We start from the raw sequence: 23,167 nt of genomic DNA on the forward strand, positions 1-23,167 counted from the left end.
ACATGCCAGAGGTTGCAGGTGCACCAGAGACATTTGTGGTCACACTAGTCCACAATTACAGAAGTACCGATCCAAGCTGCTAAAATGCACTACAAAAACTATCTGTCATCGGGCATGGTAATCTGAACCTAAATCTTTCCTTAGTGTGAGAGGTTTTTTTTCCTCTAAGAAAAAAAAAAAAAATCATGGAGTTGAATCTTTTTGCTCCCTAAATGGCACTAATGAAATTATGCTAAATGTTTAAAGACTAAAGCTTAAGCTTTTAGCTACAGCAGCTAAAAGCTTAAACACACCCAAATAAAAGTGATTTTACACAATTCTTCTAAAAATTTTTAATCCAAAACTTAGCGATTTTCAACGTCTTCCCCAATACATACCTAATGTCACATCTAGCAGAGAACAATCTGAATAGTCACAGCTTAGAAACAATCCTGAGAAGAGATGTGAGGTTAAATGCTATGTGATAGACAAATCCAAAAAACCAATCCTCCTCATACTGAAAAGCTGAAGGAAGGCAGACATTTTCTCCAAATGGATTGTTCTGAAAAAGTTTCTTCAGAGTTGCCTCCTATAGCAGAAATGCCCATAAACCTATCTCAACATATCTCCTCATTACAAGAATGTTCAGGGGATCATAACAACCTGGGTCTGTTGTTTTCTATGAAGAGGACAGTGCTTAGTCACAAACTTCAAATGCAGTTTGCACCAAACCAACAGTACAACAACCTCTCTGTATGTACTGCACCCTTTGATAACGTGATTCCTGTAGTCATATCTAGTTGGTAAACGGTGGCATGACTCAAGGACACAAAGGTGACTGATTAATCAGACCAAGTCACACAGCTTTTTCCTACAACACATACGTTTTTCACTCCTACAACCCTTCACAAATTAGTCTCTTAACTTAGAAAGCAACTTTATTACAATACTCAATTTCAGTATGAAACATGATCACGCAGGAACAATCAGGTGTTGCAGTAAAACAGTCTGGCATTTCCTCCAAGTATTTACTTTGTCTGAAGAGCTCTGTTTTCATTAATGAGGAGAATGTAAGCTTTTCCCTGAACTGTAAAAGCCTCAGGCAACACCACCTACTCAATTTTAGTATGTGCAACAACAAAGTATCTTAAGATGTTTTGGCTTTGGAATTCATTACAAATACTCTCTAAAATACAAAAAATTATTATTCCTTTATTTTCTGAGACAATATCTTCCTCTAATGCTATTGATAACTCTTTTTAATTCTAGAAGTATGTACTTTTCTCTTGCAAAGCAAAATAAATAAACTTGTCTATCAGGATTTGTGTCTGGGCATTATATGTCAGAATGGAAATCTCAACAGTCAAAATTCTTATATGAATCTAAGTGACCCATTCCTCAAGTTCATTCCTTTTTAAAACATATGCAGAAAATACTCAAAGGCATTTTTTCCAACTTTCTCTATTTTAATTAAGAGGTTAAAATAAAAAATAAACAAACAAATCCTATTAGATTCAGACAGATTGTTGCCACTTTCTGAAGTTCAGCACAACACCATCTTTAAATAGTGAGTAAATATCACAGAAGGCTTAAACTGAAAAAATATTAAAAGAATTACAGTAACACCCAGCATTTTGTAGCAACCAGACTCCAGCTGCAGATAATAGGAAACCTTCTATTACCCTGGAGAAACCTTGGAGTTAAACAACTATAAGGTAGCACACACCAGCAGATGTAGGAAAACCCAAGTCCAGACCAAACTGCGCTGTGTAAAGTGGTATAAAGTGTGCTGACTACCCGGAGTAAAAACTGATTCCCAGCAAATGTAAACTACTTCAGTTGTACACAGACAATGGGAGAGAAGGTACAGAGTTACTCCAGCCCCAAATCAGACAGCTGTGCCTGGCAGATCAGGAAAGAACACAGAAACACCGTGAATCAAGTACCTGTTCTGCTACCAAGCACCTCAGTGATATCATGTCAAAGAATAATTCTGTCCAGTGATCTCAGGAATAGCTACAGATGTTTAACAATGCCATTAGCTATTAAGACCCATAATACTGTTTTGTATACCTAACTTTTACGCGCAAATTTAAAAGCATTGGCCTTTTTAATTTAGCAGAAGCAGTTGCTGACGAAACAGCAAATTCTATAGATTTGCTCCTATTAAAGTCTAGTTGCTTTTGCTGAGGTCATCCAACAGGGCAAAAGGCAACTTTGAGGTGGATTTCTTCCCTTTAAAGATACATTTTATCTTCGTGTACTGGTCTAAATGCTTCCTCACACAAAAGTAGCCGTGAAACACCTGCAAGATTTTGGCACAGATAGTAAGATCAGAATATGTGATTCCTAATATATGAATGAGCTTGCTTCCAGGATGGTAGAGTGAGTTTGGGAAAACAATGCCATTGGGCACAAATACTGCGCCACATAGTCTAAAGCCAAAAGAGCAAAGACTCCACTGTTCCTTAAGAATTGTAAAATTACTTTTACGCCCTTAAGGTTTAGCAATCAGCATAAAACCCTTTGTTTCCAAGACTCCAGGGAATGATTTGAAGCACTTACAAGCACTTGCAAATACATTGTGTGAAGCAGGTAAGCACAATTCAAGCAGAGAGCTGTGTCCTTATATGTATGTGTCACCTATAAACATAGTAAGACTGGTTAGAGCACATGGAACTTGATCTTCTCTCTTTTATTGGTCTTTGGGACTAGTAGGAAAGGAAAGGAATGTGATAGTGAAGGCCAAAGCAGGTCACTGACACACAGCCATGGATACAAAACTGTCAAATCCTACTGCTCTTTAAGTTACTTAATCCTTGTCAGCAACTAACATCATGTCACATGGAAAAGCCCATGAAGGAATTTTGCAGAAATAATGAGACGTGAAGTTGCTGCACTACCTCATATCAAAAGCACTATATTCAGTATAACCATGTTTCCAGAAAAAAAGAAGAAAAAACAAAGGTTGAAAATTAGATATCAAAAGAATGCTTTCATTAAAATTTATATTTTGCTTAGTGAAATAAAAGTTTCTCACTGTATCTGAAAAAAAAAAATTTGGAAGCACTCCATAAATTAAAAAGAACCTATTATAGCCAGGACAAAGGTATAAAATTTTTATGCTATACTTGCATTGTCTTTAAGAGAATCTGTGCAGTTGACGTGCAGATATGCCACCAGAAATTTTACAGGTGTACCTGCTATAGAATCTGTTCTTTTAGGGAAAAGATGAACAGATCACTTATTCATCTACATTTATGAGAGAGGAAACCAAAAATACATCTACTTAGGTTTACACAGCGAAATTTCTCACACATACCTCATGTCATCAGTCCTCCCAAGCTAGTGACCAGAACGAGATGAAATATGAGAGCCAATTAAAACCAGATGTACTTGCATTGTACAGTTTGAATGAAAGAAGGAAGAAAACAAGCCACTGGAAAACAGTGTAGGGAACATTCAGCAAGTTTTCAGAAATGCTATGGGTTTGTTAAGATTAAATCAATAGATAAACAAATACTAGTTTCTATATAAATTTAAAATAAGTCAACATTTTAAATGTACAAGCCACTAAAGCTATCACCAGAAAAAAAATATCCCTTTTAGGGAGGAGAGGAAAGCTTGACCTGATTGTAGAAACAAAACTAACTTTTCACACTAAAGAGTCATCTAAAATGTGTGTAAGGACATCTGAGGCACCAAGGATTTGGAAAGATTATTAAGGGGTTACACTTTTTCTCCTGAACTGTCTGTCCCCAAATCTGTATCTTCAACCTCAAATAAAAGGAAGGTAAAGAGAGAGAAATGTTTAATACTCAAAATCTGTCTGAACTGTCCTGACTAAAATTTCAGAATTGTTACTATGGAAAAGAAACATAGCATATGGATTTTATCACCTTTTTCTAAGCTTGGGTTTTTTTCAATTTGGCATAATTTCCACATTTAATTAATCAAAGCAATAAATCCATTTATGCTGAGTTACTTAGTAAAAACATAATTTAACAGATTGTAAAAATTAGAACTATATACTCCGCTTCTGCTCCTACTAATGGTAGTTTACCAGTTCTGCTTAACACGAAACAGATCCATCTCCACAATTCCAAATTGTCAAATATTAACATTATTATAGAGTACAGAACAGAACATTCACTCTTATTTGTGCACCCCATGCTGGATTCATTGCTTGAGACTTGCTCCAAATCTTGACCTTATTCTCAGCCAAAACTATTGTCATGGTTATTGCTTCTGCCTTGGCTGAGAGAAAAGAAGAGAGGCAGGTAGCCCAAAAGGGAGTGCCCAAACACAGATTCATTGTCACAGCTGCTGAAACTGGCATACAGAGGCATTTTGAAGAAAATTTTGATTCTAAATACTACACTAGAAATCCAAAAGGTTCCTCACTAGAGGCTGCAATTAAAGTCATAGTTCCAAACAACACTAGCTATAATTTTTACTAATGCAAATCAGTATTTTTTAAATAAAAAAAATAGACTTTAAGTCAATGGAAATAAGAATGCCCAAGTAGTATAGATAAGTACAACTTGCTATGCAATATTTTTTCCCAACAGATGAGTAACAAAACAGCCTTGACTTGCAAAGAAGAGGCTTAATTGACAACTAAAAATCTAAACTAGTAGCCTTTGAAAATGCACACCTAAAACATTAATTGTTAACATCTTCTTATATATAAACTTAATATTTTTCTAAACCTAAAGATAAAATAAGGTTGCAAAGTTTAGCTGATGCCATTTATGAATTGCATAATCTCATAAGATAGAACGGAGTTTCAAAAATGCAGCAGAGAGGGAAGCAACTAAACTGCCACTACATCCCACCCTACTTAACCACTTCAGCAAGTGAAATAAGACAAAAGAAGATAAAAAACCAGAAGTGACAACTCAGAACATATTTTATATCATATATATTGATATTTTATATCAATAGTTTAGTGGAAGATAAATAAATAAGTATTTTAAGAATAAAATCCCCAAAAGATATGAATACTGAGGCAATGGGTTCTTTTGATTTTCTTGGTCTCACTTCCCTTTCTATTTAGGCATAATTCAAATTCATATCTATCTATTATGCTCTATTTATATGCTGTATCATGAGATCTTTGGCACAGGATCTGAACACAGAGATGACTATTTCTCTTCTAGATGACATCTGATTTTTTCCCCCACAAAATTCTCAAAGAATACAAATAATTGGCACTGACTGATCCCTGACTGATTATGCCAGTAACTGCTCAGTCTACAAGTGCTTAAGAGTGACAGAGCTCCTGCTATCAAAAGCCTTCTTTAAGCTCTTTATGAATGTTTGGATGCAGACTCAGAGCTGGTTTCTGTGTTACTGCAATTTCAAAAGTTGCTGATCAAACCAGAAATAACCTCAGTTCTGTAATAAGGCTTATGATAGATTTCTTGCTTAGGCAAATCATTTTCACTTCATGATCTGAACAAAATTATACAAGAGACATTTGAATCAACTGGCTAAAAGTAACTACACCAGTAGTTAACCTTTAATTTTTAATTACCTATTGATGCAGCATCAGCAGCTGTGAAAGGAAAGCCAAGCTTTCTGAGCACTGAATATAAATATGAAGTCTACATTCAAAGTTAGCTAGAGCAAACAGGTAAACAGACCTACTCATATGCAAAAGTACTTGTCATCTTAATAGTCTGTTTATGGCCAGTCCAAAAGAACGGGATGGAGCCTCTCAATCCACCTGAACTTCACCTGAGTACATAGAAGCTTCACTACCTTCTGACACTTGAAAGGAGACCACCTCCAAAGTTACTTGTGAAGCAGAATTCCTTTCCAACTCTGCTGAATCACAGAATTAAACACCAGAAATACAGTACTGACTGGAGCTATGCAGTCCAGTTCTTACTGTCACAGACAACCAAAAGAATTGATGGACGAGCTAGACACTTCACATGCAAATCTATTCTCAAAAGAATGAAATTATATGAATTTGAAACCAAATCCCACAACCCCTTTACCTTATCTTAGGAATACCTTCTATTTATTTAACTGCTTACTCACTACCTCAAGGGAAAAGTCTTCAGCATCCAACAAAAAAAAGGTGCAGTGGAAATCAAATATCCCATAATGTCAGTAACGCAAAATACACTCCTCTGTAGTTTATTTGCTAGCAATATTCCATGCTCAGCAGGCAATTATTCCCAGAACTGCAGGTTCTACATAACAGCCATTCTTTAAGGATTAGATTTGCCATTTTTATCAGCTGTTGACTGTTGTGGTCTAGTGTCTTAACTTTCCTGGATGTACACTATGGTGGTCAAAATCAGTACATAATGGTTCTGCAGATTGTTTTACTTAAAAAAAAAAAAAAAAAAAAAAAAAAGATAGAAATTGGGCCAAGAAAAAAGGCAGACATTTTACACATTTAGCAGAAAATTATACTAAGAACAGTCAATCAGACCCGTGCTTATAAACAGTTAAGAGAAGTGCTGTATGGATGAGTCCATCTGAGAGGTATTTATTTTTGAGAGAACATAATCTTCACTTGTTGCTTGCTAATAAGTTCTTCTGGATAGAAGACAGTGACGAGCAAGCAGCATTCATAAATCTGTGCCCAAGAGTATAAAACTTCAGAAAAAAATTCTGACAGGTTTAAAAGAAGTTATTTCACCTGGTTTACAAAACTCTCTGATCTATTTGGGAATGAGATCATTCCTCTAAATATTTTTCCACTTATTATAACTGCACTTAAAAATACATATTACTCCAAGGCAACTCTTGGCCTTAAAGGTTTAATATGGCCTGTAGCTTGGGCTGCAGTAAGAGTAGATCCCTTCAGTGACAGATGTTGAGTCAGAAGTAGCACTTAAAGGTTTGAGCAAAAGGCTCAAACTGAACAAAAAAGGCTTCTAGTGGTTAAACAGGCCATGAAGTTACTACAAATTTATCTTTACAGAGGTGTCCACAGTATGATTTCTGAAACTACTGGTACAGACAATAGAAAAATAAAATAAAAAGGCTGTGATTAACAACAGCTCGTTTTTGTTACCAGGTCTCTTAAAGATCTCTCTCCTCTTTTGTAAAACAGAGGTTTAAAAAAGAGATAAGGGTGTTACTTGATAGTTCAGCAATGATCTCTTCTTAGATGAATTATTTTGAATCTCAGCAGCCCAAGTGAAAACAGCATCTCATTTGCACATTCTTCTATGCAGATATTTTGACTGCCCTCAAAATTTCTTCCAAACCAGTAATTTTTTTGTCTTTTGTTTGTTGATCCTTCTTTCCCATCGCACAGAGCCATTTTTCACCTTCACAGTATGTGAATTCCAATTAAGGTAAACCAACAAAAATACTCAGAAAACTATTTGTTACTAACTTTTCCATTTCTCAGTTTTTGTTGCTCTTCAATTTAAAACTTGAATGAAAATACCCAGGGCTTGTTCATAAAGATTTCTGTATTTATCAGTTCAAATACATCACATATGGGTATAGAGTGGGTTATTTAAAAGAAAAACGAAACAAGCAGACAGAAGTCTGAAATTTGTTTGTTGCTGAAAAACAAAAGCCACAATTCAGAGGCTTGACAGCCAACTTTGTCATTGCATGCCCATACCTACCTCTCAGAGAGTCTGAGTTACTGTGTAGGCTTAGGGTCAAAACACCTGAACAAGTGTAACTTACACATTGAGTTACAGTCATGAAAATTTTTCTGGAAAAAAATTGATGATCATTAAGCAATTCCTCTTAATAGGAATAAAAACAAAGAGTATCTTTTGTTCAGATTATGACCTCATCAACTCACAGAGCCATCTCTGTATGCTCATGATGAAGGAACTCAAAGCAGTATATAGATTTAATGTTTTCTTTCCAGAAATTAAATTCTTACTTAGTTAAATCTGTTTTGGGATATTTCTTTTTCATTTGCTCTATCAACCAGTAAATCAGGCTAAATTTAAGGGACTTGAAATAATAGTAGAAAATTTAGAGCCAAAATACTGAGTTATTTAATTGTATGACAGTTCGCATACAAACAAGATAAAGAATTCCCATTTTTATATCAAATTTCAATTATACATTCTGGAGGGGGAAAAAAAAAGAAAATAAGATCAAAACACAAACCCAAACCCCAACTAAGAAAGAAAGAAATTGTCCAATTTACTTCGTTTCTCTATAACTACCTGAAAGGAGGTTGTAGTGAGGTGGAGTTGGTCTCTTCTCCCAAGTAATAAGTGGTAGTATAAGAGGAAACGGCCTCAGGTTGCATCAAGGGTGATTTACATTGGATATTAGAAAAAATTTCTTCACCAAAAGGGTTATCAAGCATTGGAACAGCTGCCCAGTAAGTGGTGGAGTCATCATCATCCTTATGGGTATTTAAAAGACATGTGGATGTGGCACTTAGGGACATGTTTTAGTGGTGGATTTGGCCGTGTTGGGTTAATGGTTAGACTTCATGATCTTAAAGGTTTTTTTCAACCTAAATGATTCTATAAATTAATTGCTTACTGTGGGGATTTTTAATATCAGGTACAAATTTTATAACTCTGTCCTAATCAAGTGCATTGCTCAATTTGCAGACTTTCTCAATTTATTTGCTCATGGTATACTGTATTCCCTGCTGTTCAAACTGGTAGAGCACCACACAGTGAACATCATTGTGACTAATCCCTCTCCCAACTCATTCCTTTCTCTAATGGAAAGATGTATCATCCTCTCACCACATCCCACCATTCCTTTCCAGACACCTGTGTTCAAGATAATGCAAATACTGTTCTGTTTTCCATTCTCCTCTTTGTTCCTTTCAGAATAACAGCTCTTGGACATCCTGCTGCTGCTACCCAGAAGATAAAATGATTAAAAATGTATGCAAGTTCTTCCTATTTCTCCTCTGAGCACTATATCCACCGATACCCTGTAGGACTGTACTCCTATTTCCAAGACCAGTTAACACAAGAATTAATGTAGTTCCTTATTTTGGAGCCTGGAATGGTCACAGATTCTTAACTAGTCCTTTCCTTACTTTGGTTTCCAAGCAAACATATAGAATTCACCTTACTTCTATTTCCTCCCCTCTCTAACTGCCAGCTCTCCCCTCCCTGTCACTGTATGTCTAGTCTTGTCACAGCTTGAAAATAAATGCCTTGAAATTTTTGATGAACCGATAAAAAAAACTTTAAAGTGGAAAAAAGTACTTCACTAACAAATATTGATTTAAAAAATAGCTTTGCTGTTCTTCTAAAACACCACCCAATAGAAGTCATATCAGTTTTCTTAAATTTTGCCCACAGACAACTGATTTACAGCATAATCAGTAAATATTCCCTGTTGCTGTTTTCATCCTCTCTGGGACACAGAAATTCACCTGCAGAAAGAGCAGAAGAATATTGGCACAGGCTCTTGATGATCACATGCAAAGCCCTAGAGTATATTGGGAAAACTATCCAAAATCCTAACTAAAACCTCATGCTTTCATGGGTCAGGCAAGCAGTAATATTTTTGGTTCTGTCCTCCTTCCCCAGAGGAAAGGAAGTGTAAGGGTGAACATCAAGCAAGAAGTTATATTTATTCAGAGTCTGCATGAAAGCAAATTACTCATCTGAAGTGATTTCTGACCCTGACACTTAAAGAAAAACTCTATGCAGTTAAGTTGCTTGCATGGATCCTACAGAAGACAAGCATAACTCCTTAAATTCAAGACATATTCAAATCTCTGAGTGCACACGTTTCTGGAAAAAAAAAAGAAACTGAAAATTTACTTATGAAATCTAATTTTTGAAAGATGCTGTACTTTGTTAGTGGAACAGTATGTAAGTAAAACATAAGTAACGAGTAAAACAAGTAAAAACCTTCATATTTTCAAAACTCTTGCTGGACAATTGCATGTTGTTGAAGATGTAATTTCAGTAACTGTATCAACACTTCAGTATTGCATTACACTATTTCTTCCCGTGGATAAGCGTCAACAGGCACATCATACATTAAAAATTACACAATTCAAGAAAGCAGTAATTTTTTAAAAGGTCGACTTTTAATTTTAAAATCACAGAATCACAGAATATGCTGAGCTGGGAGGGACCCATGAGAATCAAGTCCAACTCTTAGCCCTGCACAAGACCATTCCCAAGAGTCACACCATGTGCCTGAGAACATTATCCAAACACTTCTTGAACTCTGTCAGGCTTGGTACTGTGACCACTTCCCTGGGGAGCCTGTTCAGTGCCCAACCACCCTCTGGGGAAAGAACCTTTTTTTAATATCCAATCTAAATCTCCCCCGACTCAGCTTCATGCCATCCCCTTGGGTTCTGTCACTGGTCACCACAGAGAAGAGATCAGTGCCTGCCCCTCCTCTTCCCCTCCCAAGGAAGTTGTAACTGCAATGAGGTCTCCCCTCAGCCTCCTCTTCTCCAGCTGAACACCCCAAGTGCCCTCAGCTGCTCCTCACATGGCTTCCCCTCAAGGCCCTTCACCATCTTCACTGCCCTCCTTTGGACACAACTCTAATGGCTTCATATCTTTTTTATATTGCAGTGCCCAAAACTGCATAAAATATTCAAGGTGAGGCTGCCCCAGGTCAGAGTGGAGCTGAACAATCCCCTCCCTCACCCGGCTGGTGATGCTTTGCCTGATGCCCCCAGGACAGGGCTGGCCCTCCTGGCTGCCAGGGCACTGCTGACTCAGCTTGCCATAGACTAGGACACCCAGGTCCCTTTCCATGGTACTGCTTTCCAGCATCTCATTCCCCACTCTATTTTAGGAATCTTCTGGCCCAGACTGTACCAGCTGTGTGATGCTCCCAGTTAATTTCTGGCAAGTTGAAGTCCCCCATAAGGACAGGGGCAGTTGACCTGGAAGTGTCCCTTAGTTCCTCAAAGAAGAATTCGTGAGCATCATCGTCCTGGCTGGGAGGTCTGTGGCAGACTCCCACGATGACATTTGCATCATTTGTTTGCCCCTTGATTCTTACCCAGAGGCTCTCAACTGTGCCTTTGCCAACTGTGAGCTCCATACATCCTAACCCTTCTATTACACACAGTGCCACCCTTCTGCCCTGCCTGTCCCCCCTGAAGAGCCTGGAACCATCCAACAGGGCACTCCAGTCACAGGACTCATCCCACCAGGTTTCATTTATCTCAACGATGCCAAAGCTTTGGGACTGGGCCGAAGCTTTGAGCTCCTCTTGTTTGTTCCTCATGCTGAGGACATTTGGTGTAGAAACATTTCAGGCGTGGTACATTGTAGCCAACACCTCATGAACCAGATTGAGGGATCCCATTAGTGCTTGTTTCTTTGAGTTTTGGCACACCATCCCATCGCTCATCACTGGCGAGCCTGGTTTCTTTTCAGCATGCTCTAAAAAAAGGTACTTATTTGTTTGTGATGATTATTCCTTGTCATATCAGTTTAGTTCTTCCTTCTATAATGTGAATAACTTCCTGCACTGCTATACTTTGGGCTTTCTCCAACTCATTCATAAAAAACTCTTGTGACTGGAGGCAATGGAGGAAAGCTTATCTTGTCTTTTCCAACAAGCTTGTTCAGCAAACAAAGGCTACATCTACAAACATATTAGTTATGCTAAGATTCTGACTAAAGGTTTCCTTCTTCTCTACTGTGTATCCCTAACAGTTCCATGCATTTTAAATTCCTTCAGAGCAGGAAAATAATCAAATTCCATACACAAAAATTATTTGCTATTACTAAAACAGGAAGAGTGCACAGTGCCATTCATGTGATTTCAAATCAGCATCTCTTTACAATAAGAAAACATACAATTATAGCCTTCACTCCAACAACAAATAAGGACACAACTAGCCTGTGGAATTTCAGAGAAATCAGTAAGTCCTACTGGAAACCACTCTGCTCTCGTTTCACCATGGTTTCACCTATGACCTTGAGCTGGGGCTTTGCTTTGCTTGTGTGTACACAGCTTTTGCTTTCCCTATTAAACTGTCTTTATCTCAGCCCACGAGTTTTCCAGCTTTTATCTTTCTGATTCCCTCCCTCATCCTGCTGGGTCAGGGTAAGCAAGTGGCTGCATGGAGCTTAGCTGCCTGTCAGGTTTTACCCACAAGAAGAAAGTTTAAGCAGAATTTTTACTTACTTATATAATCAGTGCATAAGGGCAATATATAGCCACTTACAGGAAGGCACAAATATTTGAATTTAGAAATAAAAACTTTCATGCTTGTAGTTATTTTAAACGTGTTAAATCTCACTTCTAGAACTTTCACAGAAGAAAAACATTTCTAAAAAAAACCTAAGTTAGCCTGCTAGAAGATAGATGTCACCACTTTCTCTCTAAAATTATTGAATTCAGAGGAAAAAAGGATATAATCGAATAGAAAAAAATAACCAAGGAATATTAGGTAATATGAAGTATTGTTATTAAAATCTAAATCATCCATGTTGACTTACCTGCTTTTTAGAGATAGAACAGAAGCAACAGATAGGCTAACATCATGTCCTTAATTCCCATGATGCTGCAAGATTACATATGCACATTTTTAATAGATGAAACCCAGACATATATGCTTATATACTTTTCTACACTGAATGCAATCATTTAAAAAGAAACAGAAACATGAAAGCCACTTATGCTTCCCGTGGATAATGAGCCTAAATCAACATTTTCTAGTCTTTCTAATATTACTTAGGTACCAAAAAAAAAAAAAAAAAAAAGGCACACATTGACTCCAATAAAACAAAACAGGGTTTTGTTGTTTTTTGTACTCAACATCTACATGCAAACAGGTATGATGACTGCACAATTTTACTACAAGCTCTTACCAAAGGGCAGGCAGTACGTGAAGTCCACTTTGTAAGGGTTTGATTTCAAGAGACAAATAAAGCTAAGACAAACTGTAATCTAACTGGTAGAAGTTTACAAGAATCTGTTTAGTTAAGCACATATCACAGTTTCCACAATTAAGTCACATGGTATGGACAAAAAACATACTACATAGATGCTGGTTTGGAAAAAAAAAAAAAAAGCCTTTTTTCACAAAAAAAGATAACTTGAGAATTAACAGGTTTTACTGTACTGTAAAGGAGCATAAATGTTCCTTTCCACTCCAAAATAAGGAAGGGAATTTGCATTCCAAGCCTTACAAGGTCACTCGCTCCTTCAACCTATACTGGGAAGTCTAGTTTTGCTGTTTGTTTGTGTGGGTTTTTTAAATGAATATCAGATCAAATACTGCAAGACAAGCTTCTGCACGTACATTGGAGTAAAATTCTGCCAACTAACTGTATAATGGAAATAAAACCAATATGTGATTATGTATTTTAAGACCCTCTTCTATCTGAAGCTGCCACAAGAAACATAAGCTAAGAGTGTAATCTCAAGTAAGTAATTGTTTATTGGTCTTGGGTGCTTCTAAAAGGTTTTCTGAAAGTCTCTTCCTGATTTTTAAGTGAAGTCCAATTGCATTTTTTTGGCAGGACCTCAGGCTGAAGAAGGTCAATGGAGATAAGCAGAGAATTTAAGGCTAACCAATTCAAGGTTAGTCTGGGTTTTCATATCCAACAGAGATATACCATGTCCATTCACACCTTACCATCCATATAATTCCAAATTTCAATCTTGTGCAAGGCAGGGGAAGTGGAGGGATGGGAAGAGGAGGTTGTTTTAAATGACACTTTACTCTTTCAGCACTACTGAGAAAGAAAACCTTCCACAAGACCCAACAACATGAAGCCAATGTTCAATCCTCAGCCATTGGTTGAACAAAATACAGGCTAGGAAAGAAGCCTTTGACATTTAATTATAGAACATGGGGTTTTAGTTTCCTGTTTTCAATCTTACCAAGGGTACGTTTTGCAATTAAAATCATATAAAATGTTTAACCACAGGGGTCTAATGAAAAGGCCTTGAGCCATGGAGACACGCAGGAAGTTGTCTCTTGAATTTCTTGAACTACTCAACTCCCCTATTCAGAACTGCTGACTATCCTCTTCAAAACAGCCGTCCATCAGTTTCATAGCTGATAAATACCAGGTTCATCACAGCTGAAAATACAAAACATTTCTCTGCTGGTGTCAGTCGTTCTAATGAAAAATTTTTTGAGAGCTTTGTGAAACATCTAACAGATTGTCAGATATGAAACCTGACAGACTGCATACAACTTGATGCTTGCTTGGTCTTTTTTTTTCTTTTTAAGCAATAGATTCATAGAATCATACCCTCTTGTCCTAAAAAGTCTCTGCTCCATAACTGGTGTTTCATCTCACAGAAGCAAAAATGTCTAAAGGTTATTGCCTGTGACTTGCAACGCTGTAAATTTTATACCCTCTTAAGAGAGCAACAAGACATCTACCTAAATATTTGTCAGTCTCACGATATAACGAGACAAAGGATATTGACAGAGATAGAAGTGGCAGCATGTCTGCATGGTAGCTCCAGAAATACTGAGATCTAAATTACTTCAAAGCCCTAACCAGGTATTACGTATTAGCTTGGAAATTATCTTCATTACAACCACCACCATGGGGGAGTGGTGAGCTCAGATATCAGACACTTTTCAGAAGGTCCCTTGCAACAAAAACCATTCTATGATTCACGCTTATGAATATTCACTTGTGCCAAAAGACATACCAAGGCCTCATTAATATCTCCATCAATGATAAAAGGTACAAATTTTGACAACAAAACTAACAGCTTATACATGCTGTATTCACAGCCTCATTTCCTTGTTCTCTTATAACGGTTTACAGCTCAGAAGTAAGGAGGCCTCTGAAGTATATAGAAGATTTTGGACTCCCATTGATACAATCTGCTGTTTCCAGAAGCTTAGCTTTCATGCATGAAACAGAGTTACAAGTGGTTCGATTGATGTGTTAACAATTCATTGTTACTGCAGAAAAAAAATTATCAGCTTTTAGACAAAAAGAAAGCCTTAAATAAAAAGCAGTATTAGGCCCTAAAGCAGTAGGTGAATCAGGCACATTCTTAGTTTTGAGCACAGCTGGTTATCCATAAAAGCCAATAGTACTGATGGAAGAATTGCTACACTTGAACTCCAGTGTTTACAGAATCTATTCCTTCAATGTCAGAGTGTCTACAACCAAATAAAAGTTCTCTGCACTCAGTTATGCTTAATAAAGTGCAGTGAAACAGATGACTCCAAACATCTCCGTGGGAGCTCTGAAGGGGGGGGAAAAATAATCCCCAAATGAAAATCCACCTTATTTCTACATGAACAAACAAATGACCGAAAGTGTCACATATTTCAGCGGAATCAGGATTTCACTTTTTCACTCTTCACTAGATGTAGTAAAGAGGACCAGTGGTGCAGTAAACCACTACACATCATGAACAATCCATCAGAAGAACTGGCCTCTGAGGTCTTCTCTGAATATCTATTGCAAGACAACACTTATGACGTAATAAAGCATCGGCTGTGCCCTAGGGATGCAAACTGGGCAGAACCCAAAACACTGTATTACCCTGAAATTCCTGTCTCTTTGATCAACTGGATGAGACTTCCACAGATGTTCCCTCTCCTCCTTCCTCCAAATTTCCTTCAAGAGTATCTATCTGTCCTCCTCCTTTCTTTCTGACAAGAAGGCACACAATATTTTTGGGATTAGTAGAATTTTAGGTTAGTATACTTCCACTATTTAAAGCAGTATCATGAATAGTCAAAACATAACTATTAGAAGGTCCATATGTACTCCTTAAAACATTTACAGGCAACTAAAACCCAGATCACACAAAATCCTGGTGTATTTTAAAAGTTAATTTGATGTTATTTTAAGTTATTGTTGGACAGAAGTATAAGCAACACAGAAAAAGGAATAATATTGCTTTCACTCATAAAGACATTTTAATGTTTTTGCTCTTCTACGAATTCTTTACTTTTGTTTTTAATGAAAAAAATACTGTTCTGCAGATCTGGAAATTCACTGAATTCTTTTCACTCAAATCACTGAATAAAGGAGGAAAAGAAAAACTTGTATTCTCTGAATTCATCACTACTGAAATCAGAGGATGCAATAAGAAAGATAAATTCAATTTCTTATTCTTATGTAATTACTGTATCAATGTCCATCAAATATGCAAGTAGAATATTAATTCCTTAGTAGAAAATTACTAACAAACAATCCATGGTGAACACCTATACTCTGATCTTCAGACACAGTTTTAATTTACTGAATTCCCTTCTGAGCATCCATTGTTAGACAGGGAATTCACAGAAATGCAGTAAAAGCAAATACATACCCAACACATTGAGAAAACAGGTTTCTGTTTAGCTTAGCTGGCACAGGAACACAAGTGCAGATACTATAACATAGCTTAGTGGAAAATTCTATCCAGCAACATGCACTTGAACAATATAAAACTCAAATTTAGGAACAGATGAAATCAGCATTTTTTTCTGTCAGTAATATTTCATGGGATATGCAAAATATGGGTGGGGGAAAAAAAGACATTGAGAGCAGACCTCTTAGATTTTTTTATCTACCATCTTACGAAAAAAAGATTACTCAGTCTGTTGTTTAGGACTGAATAAAACCCAGCAATCCTTCTTCTCCATGACACAAGAGTATATAGTATTGCCTGTTGTACCCAACAGACTTAGGCTATGCACACAGAACATGCTGCTGCACTCTCCAATACATTCACATACTGAACGAAACTAACACAAAGAAAGAAAACATTTTGGAATTGAGAGGAACTGGCTAACTTGATTTATTTCTACTTTCAAAAAAAACCCAAAACCAAAACAAAACAAAAAACCAACCAAACAAAAACTCCTACTTCTTTCCACGTGGAAAGACTTTTTTTTATTTTGTTCATCAGTTTAGTCATGTAATTAATATCAAAGATTCCATTTGCTGTGTATAAAAAGGATAAAAATAAATCAGGGATGTCAGTGAATGTGAATGTTATTTGTATTTCAGCAAATCATCATAAGTTATCCCTTCTGCAGTTGCATGTTCATGCATACCACCTGTCTTAAGTGAAAAACATGTAATAGGTCACTTCTACCTTTTACTTTCATCTCAAATGGACAGGTTCCATGTTTAATGCATTAAAAAGGAAATGATCTTTCAGAAACACATGCAACCTAAAAAAAGGCAAAAGACTTGCAAAATAATTTGTAATAATGTCCAAAAGAGAGACATCCCAAAAGATGTGACATACTCCCTTTATTTAATTTTTCTGTTTGCTTTGGTTTTTTTGCTTGTTTCTTTTTATTATAGTGAAACTGTTGAAGTAACAAATGACTAGTCAAAAGTAATACTGGTCATTAATTTGCAGTTTCCAATTCAGAGGAAATTGAGATCATACAACATAGGAGAAAAACCAGTGTGCAACAATAAGGAAGACTTACATGCTCTTCTAATTAAACTTTGACTATTCATTTTTTGGAAAAGATCTCAAATTAAGGATGGTCATGTAAAACAGAGGAATTCCTCTCAAAAAAAAAAAAAAGTCTTACTAGTAGCATTTCTAAAATATTTATTAATCTATAGCATTCATAACATTTCAGGGGAAGTTCAAACTGGATATTAGGAGAGGGTTCTTCATTGAGAGGGTGGTTGGTCACTAGAACAGGGAATTGGTTACAGCACCAAAGCTGCCAGAGATCAAAGGAAGTCTAGATGACATTCTTAGTCATATGGTTTAGTTTTAGGTAGTCCTGTGAGGAGTAGGGAGTTGGACTCTATGATCCTTATAGGTCTCTTTCAACTCAAGATATTCTATGATTAACTCAGCTATTCCAGGCCCTAAAAATAAATCTTCAATTGACTTACTCCAGAGTTACAGACCTCACATATTATCTTCAACTAAATTCCAAGGCAGTAGGGAAGGCATAGCAGAGATCTCTGCAAAGAGGACCAAAATACCAGTACAGGGCTGAAATCAAAAAAGAAACCTTAAGTATTTTTAATTAGGTTATCTGAAGACTTCCACCGCAAAAACTACTAAAACAATATAAGGTTCAGCACACCCACTAGCATTTCAAGGAAAGGACAAGGGTTTCTTTGACTTTCAAAGCGCATTATGGGTACGGTTTTTCTTTTATTTAAGGAAAAGAAAAAAAACCCTACCAAATACTGAAGTAGAAAACCAGTGATCTTCCATACCCACTTTAGAGCATCTGTTGCCTTAAAAAGACTATTTAAAGATACATATCCACTCTGATACAGCTCTACATCCATAAAGTAAAACAAGACATTGTCTTATTGCCAGTTTTACAAATGGGCATCATAGTTCTGAACTGAACTGAAACACTTCTGGAAAATCTTAAGATCCAGTCTGTTCCCTCTGTTTTACAAGGGCAAAAGCCCTAGAGAACTAAGGAGACCTACAGATATAATATTGTAAGATACTGTAAGATAGACATCTTTTCCTCTGAATTTACACAGTACTTTTCACGAGAAATCAACATACAGACTCACAAACAGAACTCATTACTACTGTATAAGACAAAACAAACACCCTTTCAGTTTATTTGAAAGACTTGATGTCCACAAGAGCTTCTAGATTAACAGCCACGAAAAGGAAAATTCAAAAAGCCAACAATGTAAGCAACCTCTTCACTTCAGATTTTAGCAGCTGCTATTGAGCACCAAACACATCTCAAGGTCATCAAACACAAGGAACAACATCTCTGCTCTAATATTTGCACATTCTCTGTAGTGTCCATTCCAGCAGAGCCAGCTTTCTTTATTGACCAGCTTCAACTCCAAATTTTCTTCCAAACAGTCTCACCATCACCTCCAGGCTTTTTACTTTAGGGAACACAATTAGGAAGCTCTGTCCATGAACACTGCTTCTCAGTACCTTTAAGCTACATGCTTATGCCCACAAGGCCATTTCTTCCAGTCACGTGGAGCTGAATTTTTTTTATGTTTTCTTGCATAATGCAGTAAGAGTATTATGTCAAATAGACTTCTAAAGCAACATGATGTCTGTCTCTTCTAAAGAGAACATACTTAGCAAGATGACTTAGAAAAAAAATTCTCCCCCAAACTGCATTACTATTAAATACAAGGTCTTTTTAAAACACATACAGGAATGCAGATTACAACCCTGTGACTGAAATAAGCTGAAGTTGAAAGATCTCTTACAAAGGCCAGGATTAACTACAGAACTAAAACATCAACTGCTTCTACGAACTGCAATTTTAAGAAAAGGGGGGGGGGAAGGAGGGAAAAGGTCTATCTTGCTAGTTTCACCACCAAAATATGCCCAAAGCTCATAATCTTTAGATTTTTAACAGCAACATCAAATTACAGAGAATTTTTAGTGTATCTGAGAAAAGGAAAACACAAGGCAGTGATAATAAATTTATAAAATCATAAAATGGTTTGGATAGGAAGGGATCTTAGAGATCATCTAGTTCCAACTCACCTGCCATGACACAGAAAATTTACTTTTTACTGCATGGGGCTTTTTATACTCTGACTTGTCAGGCCTCTGAGGAGTTAAAATATAATGCAGCAAACTCTACCCGGTGTTTTAACGATGATTATTCAATGTGCAAGTTATTTAACAGACCAAATCCCACCTGTAACAAAAGTGTTGTGTTTTCAACAGGAAGGCTGCTGTTTTACCCAGTGTCTAGTACTAATTCCATATTTGGCCATGGTCTTGCATCTAACCAAACGTACTCTAGTTTCAGTTTGATCTGAGAGCTTCATTTCCTCCTCTGTCCTGGACGGGCAGAACGAGTTGCTGTTAGACGAGGTAGTAGCAACACGGACTTCACACGGCTTCACTTGAGTCTCAAGCAGGATGCACGCACACTGCTGTATCACGATGTCAACAAACGCTCCCGTATGCTCACCTCGGAGCATATGCAACCACGTCGGTATTTCAAGCACTTCTGTCACTGCACGGGCAGTTCTGAAAGCCTTCTGGCTTTCGTGAGCACCCTCAAACATTATTTCGCACACCCCAGACACTTCTGTATTTTATTTCTCCTTTCGCTCGGTGGGAGGAAACGCTCTGACGAGAGTGCCCCGATCAGGAAAACGCCATGAACAGCGAGTCTGGCTCCTCCTTCCCATCAGTCATGACGGCTTTGGCACTCCAGACGCCCATAAGGCTCTTTCACCGGTGCAACACACAGCGAGCGCACACCTTGGCGTAGAAGTCGCCCCGGCTCCTTGGTGTCGGTCAGAGCACGGCCGGGCTCTGAGAAGCGCAACAGCGCCGAGAAAGAGAGAGCTCCTCCTCTCACCTCTCTCGCTAAAGGCACCTATGCCTAATTAACCAAAACTAAACCTGCCCTGAGGCAATTTTCAAGACGCGGACCGCGGGGGCAGCACGACTGAGAAGCCTCTCCCGTTGCTCCGGGCAAGTGGCTCCCGCCGGACGCGCCTCCAACCGGGAGGCCCCGCTCGGGGCTCCGCCGGCCGCCCGGGTACTCACCGCTGGGAAAGGGCTCCATCTTCCTCCCCGAGTCCGCTCTCAGCCCCTGGCGAGGCGGGCAACGACGCGGAGGCGCTGACACGGCTTTTCACTCCTCCTCCTCCTCCTCCTCCTCCTGCCGCCGCATGCTCCCAGGGCGGGCGTAGTCCCTGCCCACCGCCAGCACCGCCCCGCTGGCGGCCCGCGCCCTGCTCGGCGGCTCTATCGGGAGAGGGAGCTCCTGCCGACCATCTCCCGCCGGGGCCTCAGCCCTCGCTTCCTCCTCGCCCCTGGCTGGGCCCCGCTGCGCCGCCTCCTCCTCGCATGGGCTCGCTTCTCGCCGGCGATGCCGTGGCGGGCGCTGAGGGCAGCGAGGGAGCGGGAGCCCAGCGCGGGATGGCCGGGGCTGCCTCGCAGAGCCGGGGTGACCCGGCCGCTGCGGCACCCGGCAGGCCGTGGCAGCTTTGCCTGCGTCTCGCAATTTAATTTTTGTAAAAATAATAATAATAATAATAATAATAATAATAATAATAATAATTCCCCGTATTGTTGGGTGCCGTTCTTCTGTGCGAGACGCAAGAGCCAAAAGGCACAACGAACCGTGTGAAGTACTATCAAACGAGGCTAAAGAGAAAGGTTGGATAGAGTGTTTCCAGGAACCAAATGCAAGAGATCGAAACATACAAAACCGGCCTTGGTTTTTCTGTGAAAGAAAACCGTATGTGGTGCATGTCGCTGTGAGAAATGAAAGTACTGAAACATCATCAGAAGAGGCTGCTGAGGAAAAAGTAGAGGAATAGAAACATCTTCAAGAACACATTCAAGAACTAACAAATGCTATAATTATTGTGTTTATGGGTTTTCCCCTTGGCACACATAGGAAGTGGTGTCATGGCAATTTGAACTTTTGAAGGCTCTGCATCTCTCCAGCTCGAGGCAAGAGAGAGCTGCCCATGTCCTGGCTTCCAGGGCACTTTTTACTTCTGTGGACATTGTGCAAATGTTTGCTGTAAAGCACATTGTATTGTGTCATCTTAAACTAAGTAATATTCAATATCTATGTAGCACCTTGTACTACTGCACTTATTGCAATAGGTATTAATATCTATAATAAAGTATTGACAAGTGACAATAACACTTGCTGCCACTCCCTACCTTCCCAGAGGAGTCAGGAGGAGTGACAAAAGCTTGTGAATATGGGCAAACACCAACAAAGAGCCATAAGATCAAAGTGAACACTGTGATAATAAAGCCACTGCAATCCAGTTGACATCGGGGACGGATTGTAGGGAGAGGTGACAAAGGAGTCACGGCATGATGCGTCACATACCGTTGCTTTGGAACAACGTTCTACCAATTTTGACCAAGTTGGGCAGGCCACCTATACTTAGCGTGGAAAAGGAACATATATAAATTACATGTGTTTGATAAATAGCCTCATTACTGACTTACCTCCTCCCCTGCCGTCATGCTTCTGCTGTCACATGATGTACTGAATGGCTTTTTTTTCTTCTTTAATACGAGAGATTTTTAACCGCTGATTTTTGGGAAGGGAGAAAACGGGAATTGATTAATCCCAAAGAAAACAAAATCTAATGGCCCCATATTTATTTAAACAGCAATAAAAATCTTAAGATTAATCGTTCTTTGGGTGAGAGAGGAGATGAAGGCCAGAGGTCCACAAGAGCCCAGGCCCTATTGCAGCCCTGTACCTGTTCTCACTGTTTCATAAACCTAGAAGTGCACTTTTTCATACCTGAGTATGTTTCATAGACTTAGTTATAAGGACAACCCTGTAACACAAACTAAGTCAAAGCCATTTTTAACACTAAGTCCTTGGAGTTTAATACTGGCCCTAATGCTGAGCACAGAGCTATGTGAGTTTTAATAACCATTTATGTATTCTTAGACACCCCTTAACATGTCACAAGAGCCCATCCGCAAAAGAAAAACATATATCAAATTATTAAATCAGCAAAGCATTTCTTTTAATAGGATGACATGTTACAAGAGCTTTCTTTTCTAACCACTGCCTCTGTCTGGCCTGTATTTAAATAAATTAAAGAAACATTAATAACTATTTGTCTAACTCTGCAGTTCTGGGATCCTACACGGTGTTATGCAGAGGCTTCAGAGAAGTCTGAATGGTGGTTTTCGAGCTCCTCATCACTTCTTTTCACTGTTCTTCAATTTTGCTAATTGAAAATCCTTAATTAGTATGATACATCTCTGAAGCAGAAAAGCTAAAATAAGATCATGCTCCATGTGCAGCAATTTCCATATCCACATTTTCATATTAACATCAGGTTTTAAGGTAATGCAATGGGAATTATTCATACAGGTAAAGAACTTATTTCACAGTAGCACCTATTTTCATCTGTGCAATAGCAGAAGAATAAGGGTTTCACTGTAGTTTTGTATAACATCATTTAGAACAAAAATTGAATGGCTCTGAAGCTTCATCTTTGCTCATGTTGGGAAAAAAAGCTAGAATTTCTACAATATGATTTTTTAAAAAGTGTCTAAAAGTTACAGATCCCTTTCCTCTAAAATATAGGTTTTAGTTATATTTTATAGTATGAGAGATTTATAAAAGTGAAGAATTTTAGATTGGTACCTTTGTCCAAATCTTAAGTCAACTATTACAACGTCTTTTTTTTTTTTTTTTTTTTGAGACGTAGAATAAAACATTTCTTTGATTGCTCAAAACCCTAAGTATATCCCTAAAGCATCTGTAATGACCTATATTGCAACTTACTTTGGTAGCTTCAGCAATATCTTAATTGGGTCTTTTCCATGGGGTAAAACATGTTTGCTAGCAACCCCACCT

General features: G+C 38.2%; 1 protein-coding gene across 2 annotated transcripts in view; it reads right to left on the reverse strand.

The window, feature by feature from the left end:
• The window catches only part of LNPEP (leucyl and cystinyl aminopeptidase), a 54,720-nt gene extending 34,241 nt beyond the window's left edge, over nt 1–20,479 (reverse strand). The window contains exon 1 of one of the 2 annotated variants that reach the window (XM_027653101.1): nt 20,359–20,479. Coding sequence is in view for 1 of the 2 variants with exons in the window: in XM_027653100.1 (XP_027508901.1) it covers nt 20,359–20,377 (19 nt within the window). In the remaining variant the exon portion in view is untranslated. The remainder of the gene's footprint in view (nt 1–20,358) is intronic. The other variant, XM_027653100.1, reaches the window with a different exon arrangement.
• Between the last annotated feature and the right edge of the window lie 2,688 nt (nt 20,480–23,167).

The sequence above is a fragment of the Corapipo altera genome, unplaced genomic scaffold (genome assembly GCF_003945725.1).
Source record: "Corapipo altera isolate COAL_440 unplaced genomic scaffold, ASM394572v1 61305, whole genome shotgun sequence".
NCBI classification, from domain to species: Eukaryota; Metazoa; Chordata; class Aves; order Passeriformes; family Pipridae; genus Corapipo; species Corapipo altera.